At 40.2% G+C, this 9,154-nt stretch overlaps 1 protein-coding gene across 1 annotated transcript; it reads left to right on the top strand.

The window, feature by feature from the left end:
- Positions 1 to 4,126: 4,126 nt before the first annotated feature.
- Positions 4,127 to 6,878, top strand: LOC147286967 (uncharacterized). Its single transcript, XM_086240859.1, has 10 exons — positions 4,127 to 4,175; positions 4,258 to 4,368; positions 4,452 to 4,556; positions 4,633 to 4,743; positions 4,814 to 4,917; positions 5,303 to 5,461; positions 5,569 to 5,733; positions 5,812 to 5,919; positions 5,992 to 6,117; positions 6,191 to 6,878. The coding sequence occupies exons 1-10, from the start codon at positions 4,127 to 4,129 to the stop codon at positions 6,833 to 6,835; spliced, it is 1,683 nt and encodes a 560-aa protein (XP_086096985.1). The 3' UTR covers positions 6,836 to 6,878.
- The last annotated feature ends 2,276 nt before the right edge of the window (positions 6,879 to 9,154 follow it).

Here is a 9,154-nt window from a genome sequence, read left to right as displayed (position 1 = left end):
AGCTTCATTATCCCCATAAAATACTCACACTCATGTCGTCATGTGTTATTTCTTTCGACAAAATTTACGGATTTAAAATAGTATACTCAAATTGTAACTGTCAGAAAATTACAAAGGTAAAATTAATATAATTGAAACTATATATATATATATATTTTTTTTTATCAAGACCTGGGCCCGTTTGGCACTGCTTTTAAAATTGTCAAAAGCGCTTTCAAATTAGTAAAAGTGCTTTTGATAGCGTTTGGCAAAAATAATTAGAAGTGCTTTTGAGTTATAAAAGCATTTTTAAGGGGTTTTTTGAGAAGCACCTGACAGATGCTTTCTCAAGAAGCACTTTCAAGTGCTTTTGCATAAACAACTTATAAGTTTTATAAAAATTTATATGTGCTTCTTAACATAAGCGCTTCTGATAAAAGCGCTACTAAATAAAAGTGCTTCTAAGAAGCAGTGCCAAACGGGCCCGAGTCATATTTATTGAATAGAATTCAACCAAACAGAAATATCATCTTGGAGGAAAGGAATGAGCCAGACAGGATCAACCTCCCCCCAAACAACAGAATGAGTACAACTCAAAGAAAATCGGGCTAATTGATGAGCCACAACGTTACATACCCGCGGAGTATAAGCAAAAGAAATAGTTTGGAAATCACCAAGCAACATTTGAACTTCCAAAACTAACTCACCATCGGCACTTAGGCATTCCGCATCAGACATTACCTCATTAACCACCTCAAGTGCATCACATTCCACCACCAAACAGGAGAAGCCTAGCCTTAGGCAGAGCCGCAAGCCATGAATAACTGCCAATAGCTTAGTTGTTTTAGGTGAAAATTGCAACCATCGAACCGCTGAACAGCAGCAGCTTGCAACACCCCACATTATTCCGGACAACCGCGCCAACTCCCACCACCCTATTCTCCACCTTGGTAGCGCCATCCACATTAAGTTTGAACACCTCCCCCTCCGTGTGGACCAGTTTAGGCCGAGGAACCGAAGTAGAAGAAAGGCCTAAGGGAAGCATGCCCTCCGTATAATTGAAACTATATGGATCACAAAGGCAATTTGACCTTTAGTTAATTAACATTCACTACAAAAAATGTGAGTAAAGCCCATTCTCATTGGTGGCATAGAATGAGGTGACAGTTGGATAATAGGGGCTGAAGTGTCTCGATTTTAACAAAAAATTAGTGGCAATTAGACAATAGGGACTAAAATTCCCAATTGTCACCCCATTTTGTGCCATCAATGAGGGGTGTGTTTTGTTCACATTTCTTGTAGTGATTAGGAATTAAGAAAAAAAAAATTATTTTTCCATCGTTACATTAATGGAATTTGCAAGTGATGCTCGAGTGCAAGGTTAGCTATGGTTAGTGCAAGGTTACAAAGGCAGTTTTGTGTTGTTTTAGTTACTATGCCCTTGAACACAAAATCAAGCTTAATTAATTAACTTATGAGATCAAATCCATATATTCATTGAGTAATTTCGAAGTACATTGGGAGCAAAAAAAAAAAAATTGAGAACCTAGTAAAATTAGGGACTTCCACTTTGACCAAGAGACATCCATATATATGGTTTCAAGGAGACAATCAAATATCTGATGCAGTACATTCGTATGCAAAGAGGCAAGTCCACATGCATTGATATCGAGATAAAAACAGTAGAAGAAATTGAGAGTTGTCATTGCAGAGAGAGGGGCAAGCAATTGCTCACTCATGCATGGTCATGAACTCGTTTGTGCATATTCTTGTTTCTACAACAAGACAAATTGTGAATGCCAGGAGATGACAACCTCCAAGGTCCTTTTTTACGGGCAGGAAGCTTAGGAATTGTTTTAGGAATAGAATGTTCGGGAAAAGGAGGACTTCTACGAAGAGGAGGTCTTGGAGGTTTTTCTGGAATTTCTGGAGATTTTTCCGGAGTTTTTTTAGGCCCTCTAGGTCTAACATGTTTTCTTTTAAAGATTGAAATATTAGGAATATTTCGAATTTTTATAATTTTGGTTCTATCTTAAATTTCTTTATTTATGGTGTTTAATTAGCTCGATCTTGTTCTTTGTAGTTGGATGTCGCTATATATATTTAATCCACATATTTCTGTAACTCATGATACCATGGCACTTCTTTTAATCTATATCTATTTTATTTATACCATTATAAAGCCAAATTAAAAGCTTTGATAATGTTACAGACATCACTAAAATACGTTTTATTAAAAAAAAAATTATTATAAAAATTTATTTAAAGAAGTTAAAACAGTAAAAAGTCATTAAAGTGAAATTAAAAAATAACTAATTCACCCACTAATTGTAGCTTATGTTTTTACCCACAGTACTCTCTCACCCTCTCTCATGCCCCTTCCTCTTTTTTATCTTTCTCTAATTTATTATTTTATTTTATTTTTATTTAAGAAGGCCTAATGAGTCAAAATTAATAAATAAAAATTAGTAGCGCAAAAGCAAGATAGTATTTAAACAAAAAAACATTAAAAACAAGTCATAGGTACTAACTCACAATTTGAATTCAATAATGTTAGGGATCCCAAATTTATATTCCAAATTTGGATGCCAAATACACGTGTCAGTGTTTTACTTGTTATAAAATTAATAATCATTTGAGTGAACCATGTATGAATCAATAAAATATTAACACATTATTTGAGATCTCTACCACTGCTCATCAGAAATTCAATTAAATGGCCTTGGGAGATGGTGCAATTGCTACAACAAGAAGATGATAATAGGAACTTTTTATTGGTTAAACAGCTTGAAGATATGTGGTTCAACTAACTAAAATGCTCATTGGGCTGAAAATAATGAGTAGGCCAGCAGTAGGAATTAATAGGGACATATATGGATCTACTTTGTGACTTGAGTTCTAGAAGGAGTTCCGTACTAAGAGAAATTCTTTTATAAGAGTGAGAAATGTAAGCATGCATGCATGCATAAGCATGAGAATGGTTAGTCATATATTGGATTGCAAAATTTCAACTTAAATATATAAAACTTACATTATTTTGCAAACCAATTAATGACACATCCTCCTCAATCTTTAGCATGCTTACTTTTTTCATATATAAGAGAATTTCTCTTCATACTAAATTAGCAATTTGGTGAACAGTTAATAATTAAATTTGGAAATTTATAAGGCTAAATGAGTAATTTTCTAATGGTTTCTTATGTTTCTCACATAACCCAAAATCGTTAAGCTAGTCCATCCATTCCACCATTTAAATTGCTGACGTGGCGTCTACGTGGCAGGAAATAAATTAACGGACTTTACGGTTTCAAGTTACGTGAGGTACAAGTGAAACTTATAGGGGATAAACTGAGATAATAAACTTTAAGGGGGTAAAGTGAGATAAAACTATAATTTCATAGGATAAATGTGTATATAAGCATATATATATATATATAAATTAAGCTAGTGTTCACTAGTTTTTTAGCCAAGGTTGGCCAAAAGTGATTTTTGGTCCGTTTGGATGTGAGTGTGCGGGGCGTGCCACTATTGGGCCTCAAACTAGGCCACAATAGAAATTGGGATGGTAATGTTGGGGTTTTGCGCCTAAATCTGAAATCCAATCTAACGATTGTGCGGCCAAGCTAGGAACCACTCTTGGCCTAGATTCTTTTCTAGCCTCGGGGACAAGGCTTTAGTCGGAATCAGAGTCCGAGTCGCGTCTCGGCCTCCTTAGAACAGTGTTGTTGAATTCGTGAATACAATGATGAAATTGGCCAAAAAGATAAAAGAAACTATGGACGATAAAATTATACTGAAACTCAACGCTATTATTGCCAACTAAATCAACTTCAATATTAAAAAGAACAATAAACAAAATAAACATTTATGTATTGAGTAAAGAACTTGAACAAGAATTAAAATAAAAACGATCCAATTGCATGAACTTAAAGTGCGTAAAATAAATCGATACCACAATCCTTGTGAAGGCAATGGCAGAGCTACAAACCTAATGATCTTGAGACTAAAGTTATGAGAAGCCTAAAAGCACCTCGAACGGTAGCAACTAAAAAGAAATTGAAAGCAAAAGAACTTTGAGAGATTCTTGAGATTTGAGTATCTGGGTGTATTGGATGCTGAATGTCCCATGTCGGCCAACTGTGTAAAGATGGCCAAATCCAAGTTAACCCAAAAAGTGGTCGTGGGCCAACCCTCTGGTATTCATCATTTCATTTTTCTTGACTCCTTTGATACTTGGCCATTTATATTTATACTCACCGTTTATGCTCCCCCTTGTAGATGGCGAGGCTGATACCCAAGAGTATGAAGAAACTAGCGAGTCAGAGCCAGAGGATTCTTTTGTTGCCGTACCCCCTCGTGGCCAAGTGAGCCGCAAAACTCGGCCCCAAGGTTTGCCTCACTTCTTTATGTTCAACTTATACCGTCATATATACTTAGACAAAAAAATAAACTGTTGACCTTTATTTCGTTAGCCCCTCCTTTGGGCACCTCGGATGAAGATTTTTCGGATGCCCCCCCTGTGAAAAACAAGAAAGCAAAAGTTTTGGCCAAGCGCAAGACTCCTCCTTCGGATTCGAGTAAGACCCTTTTTTTTTTTTTTTTTTTTTTTTTTTTTTTGCATGAAACTAATATTTCACTCCATTTGCTACTCAGATTCATTCTCAAACGCCTCGGATGAGGATTCAGATGCCTCCCCTGCAGTTGTCAAGAGAAAACGAGTCAAGAAAACTGTGACCACGCGTAGGGCACCACCCACCAAATCGAGTAAGCTTCGTTTCAAATAACTGTTATATTTGCTTTAATGGCCCACTAACAATGTTTCTTCCTTATTTAGAGCATCAGCCTAAGTCAAAAGCCTCCTTGGCCATGCTCGAGGATGAAGACTCTTCGGAGGGCGTCCCTTTGAAGACACGACCTAGGCACCCTCCTGGGCCTCAGGTATGCATTGTCTTTTACTTAAGGATTATGGCCAACATTGGCCATTCTAAGAATTTCGGCCAATGTTGGCCAATTTACAAATTACGGCCAATATTGGCCATTTTGAGAAATACGGCCGATGTCGGCCGAATTATTTCTTTTATTATAATTTTTCAGAAATTTACTAATTTCCTTATCCTTATACTAGCGGGCCGCCAATTCCTCATCCCCTTCTTCTTCTGGGGCCATGAATGTTGGCCCGCAAAACACATCCGCAAACATGTATTATATGCCAATATACTTGCCACCAAATGACTCTTTACTTGCTGCTAAGCAAAGGGTGAACATGTTCCTCTAACCTTTTGGCGAATATTGGGATTGCACCACTCTAACCCATATTTTGCAGGTGGCTAGCCTTGTTTCTCAGCCAACTAATGGGTGTGTGGAGACACTTTTGGACATGGGAGAGGTCCCTTATGGTCACATCATCACTATGTCTGACGACTTAGTGACTCAGCCTGATGGGAACAAGTCTTCATCTCCCCACTCGGAGGTGGGTAGTGAGGTAGCTCAAATTTCTTAAACCCCTTTATTTCCCTTTTTTTTTTTATTTATTTTTTTTTTTTTTATATATGTTTGTGAGGCATACCTAACCCATTTTATCCATCATAGGTTGTGGTTCGAACCTCTCCTGTACTTCTAGCTAGTTCACTTGGCCAAGAACCCACTGAGGCCAACATCACATCCCCAAATAACCCTCATTTGGACTATGTCACTGAGACTGCTCCAGGGACTTCTACGGATATGGCTATTGTCCTTCAGCCACAAGCAACAAAGGTACGTAACTCTATTTCTTCATATAAATTCTCAGCTGGCCTTGCAGCACATCTAACTTCTAATCGCCTATTACTTTAGAATAACGCCATGCCGACCCTTGACATCTCCTTGGTTGCTGGGGCCAACTCTAATGGCCTTGATACAGAGATTCACGTTGCTCATACATCGCCTCCTCTGACAATCCCAGTAAGTAATTGTCAAAAAACCTCATATCAGCCTAAAACATCATATCTTTTATTCATTTGAGTTTTCTTGTAGGGATTCATGGCCGAGACACTTGTCCCCACTTCTACTGCTGGTTCCAGCTCACAAGTTTCTACGCTAGTGGTTCCGGCAACCCCAACCTCCGAATCCATGGCCATTATGACCTCTCAGCCATTTAGAGTATGTTTCCATGGCCTTGCATACTTAACTTCTATTTCCCCCAATGGCCTCTTACTCCACTTAAAATTTTCAGGGTTCACCTATGATGGACACGGGAGCTACGGATTCCTTGAAGCGCTTCCATTGTCTGATTGCAGCCGCTACTGCCTCCACTACTTCAGCCTCCGAGTCTTCCATCCTTGGGCCATGTAGTGGCCAAGTGAAGACTGATTTTGAGGCCTTATTCGCTCAAGGTCTCGAGGCGATGTCAGACGAAGCCTTTCGGGCTAAGCTTCGAGATGCCATTGCTAGGCTATCTTTGGCCAACCCTGTGGTTGCTGGCATTGGGACCATGATAGAGTTCTCGTTTCAGCTACTTGAGTCGACTGCGGCCAGCTACCGTCACGCCCGGGCCGAGCACCAGGCTGGACTTAGCCTAGCCACAGAAATTCTGTCTACTAAGAATGTTCTTGTTGCTGAGGCCGTCGCAAGCGAGGAGGAGATGCAACTTTATCACGACCTTGAGGAGCAGAAGAGAAAGATTGATGCCCAACAGGCCGAGTTAGCCTCTAAGTTCACTGCACGTATTCAGGGGGCCAAACCCATTGAGGCCCGCCTTCAGGAGCTGATTCGTGCTCAAGAGGACTTCTCCAAGAAACAGGCTGGACTTGTCGCGGCCATGAGCATTGCTGAGAGTCATTGGGACACTTTCAAAGCCACCATTTTCCGTCACTTTTAGCCTTATTTTGAGACTTTGGCCATGTTTAGTCCCCGATCATAGTTGCCTATTTTGGGATTTATCTGTCGATTTCAGCCACTTTTGTTTTATAATGGCTGACTTATGATTTTTGGCCATTTATGGCCTTGCTTTGATAGCCTTGACCATTTTTTTTTTTTTTTTTTTTAAAATGATATATATATGTATTGGTCGGCTTTCTACTCATCCTTATGATTATATTTCTCATGAGCTTTCGTTTTGCATCAATTCCCAAGCCGTTGGGTAGTATCGCTTTAAATATCGGCCGTTGATTGGAGCATCATGAAGTTGGCCATCATAGTCCATTAATTGATACGCTCCTTTACCTAAAACCTTAACCACAGTGAATGGTCCCTTCCATGTGGGTGACCATTTTCCGAATTGTCGATCATGCTTACCAAGAGGCAAGATGGTTTTCCAAACTAAATCGCCCTCCCCGAAACTTTTGGCCCTCGTTTTCTTATTGTACGCCCTTGCTACAGCTTGTTTTTGAAGTTTTAAGTTGTCCAAGGCTTTCAACCTTGACTCATCCATCTCTTCGAGCTCTTGAACCATGGCTTGAGTGTACTCATCCGGTGTTAAATTTCCTTGGAGGGCAACCCGCAAGGACTTGACTGCTATTTCCAAGGGTAAAACCGCGTCATGCCCATACGTTAAAGCAAACGGTGTCGTTCCTGTCCCCGATCTCCTTGATGTCCGATATGCCCACAAGGTTTCGGATAATATTTCGTGCCACTTCTTTGGCTTGTCCGTTATAGCTTTTTGGATGATATTTTTGATAACCTTGTTGCTAGCCTCCGCCTGACCATTAGCTTGGGCATAATATGGGGTGGAGTGATGCAACTTGATCTCATTCTTTTCCATGAATGCCTTAACATCCGCCCCTATGAAATATTTTCCCCGATCAGTGGTAATGGACTCGGGTAGACCGAAACGGTGAATAATGTTTTCTTTCACGAATTGGATGACCTCTGCCTGCGATACCTTCTTCAAAGGTACAGCTTCGACCCACTTAGTGAAGTAGTCAGTGGCCACTAAGATGTAGGAATGGCCCTTACTTGAAGTTGGGTGAATCTCTCCGATCACATCCATAGCCCAACCTCTGAATGGCCAAGGTTTGATTACAGGGTTCAACGTTGATGCCGGCACGTGTTGGATCGGACCATGCCTTTGGCAAGGCTGACAACCTTTCGCATATGTGATGCAATCTTTTAGGATAGTTGGCCAATAGAAGCCATGTCTCCTGATCAACCACCTCATCTTAATTCCGGGTTGGTGGGCACCGCATACTCCTTCATGGACCTCAGCCATTATTTGCATGGCTTCCTTCTTCCCTAGGCACCTCAACAGCAAGTCGTCAAACCCTTTTCTATATAAATCACCGTTCATAACCACATAGTTTCTTGCCTGAAGTCTTATTCTTCGACTGTGCTTCTCGGTTGGACGCCTTAAGTATTGGAGAAGAGGATAACGCCAATCTTCTGGCGTAACTCCTGACGGTATTGCTCCGATCATCAATCCCCTTTCCTGAACCGAAGGCAAAGATCTTCTTTCTACTTTAAAGAATTTCTCAGCCAACCCCTCAGATAGGTGTACACCAGATGCAAGTTGGGCCAATTCATTGGCCTCCCAATTCAAATCTCGAGGAACATGTTCCATATTAACTTCGTCAAAGTCGCCCATTAATTGTATGGCCATTTCACGGTATTCTGACAACACCGCACTATAACAATTATACTCTCCGGTCAATTGTTTAATAACTAGCATGGAATCACCCATGATCATTATATTGGCAGCCCCTAGCTCCCTCAAAATTTCCAGGCCGATAATTAACGCTTCATATTCGGCTTGATTATTTGAACATGTGAAGTCTAATTGGAAGGCATATTGTGCTCTAAAACTCCCCGGAGAAACGATCACAATTCCGGCCCCAGATGCGGCCGCAGTACTCGACCCATCAAAGTATAACTTCCATGGAACCAGAAAGTGAGATGCTATCTCGAATGATTCCATGTCTTCTATTTCTACACTAGGGTGAGCGGCTAGGAAATCGGCTAAGGCTTGGCCCTTAACCGATTGTTGGGGCACATACCTAAACGAAAATTCAGACAAAGCCATTGTCCATTTTCCAATTCGGCCTCTAATGATAGGCCGGGACAACATGTATTTAATGAGGTCTGTTTTGGAAATGATAAAGACAACTGAAGGCAACATGTAATGTCTCAATTTTGTGGCTGTGAAGTATAAAGCCAAACATAACTTTTCGATCGGCGAATATTTTCTTTCCACCGCCGTTAGTAT

This window comes from Dryas octopetala, chromosome 4, assembly GCF_963921425.1.
Source record: "Dryas octopetala chromosome 4, drDryOcto1.1, whole genome shotgun sequence".
Lineage (NCBI taxonomy): Eukaryota > Viridiplantae > Streptophyta > Magnoliopsida > Rosales > Rosaceae > Dryas > Dryas octopetala.
The sequence above is the reverse complement of the archived record's forward strand: the minus strand, read 5'-3'. Positions and strand labels throughout refer to the sequence as shown.

Excerpts from the sequence above, each read along its gene's own strand:
- LOC147286967 (XM_086240859.1), top strand. The coding sequence starts at position 4,127 with ATGGCCAAATCCAAGTTAACCCAAAAAGTGGTCGTGGGCCAACCCTCT. Across the intron at positions 4,176-4,257 it reads GGTCGTGGGCCAACCCTCTG|ATGGCGAGGCTGATACCCAA; the intron begins GTATTCATCATT and ends TCCCCCTTGTAG. Across the intron at positions 5,462-5,568 it reads ACTCGGAGGTGGGTAGTGAG|GTTGTGGTTCGAACCTCTCC; the intron begins GTAGCTCAAATT and ends TATCCATCATAG.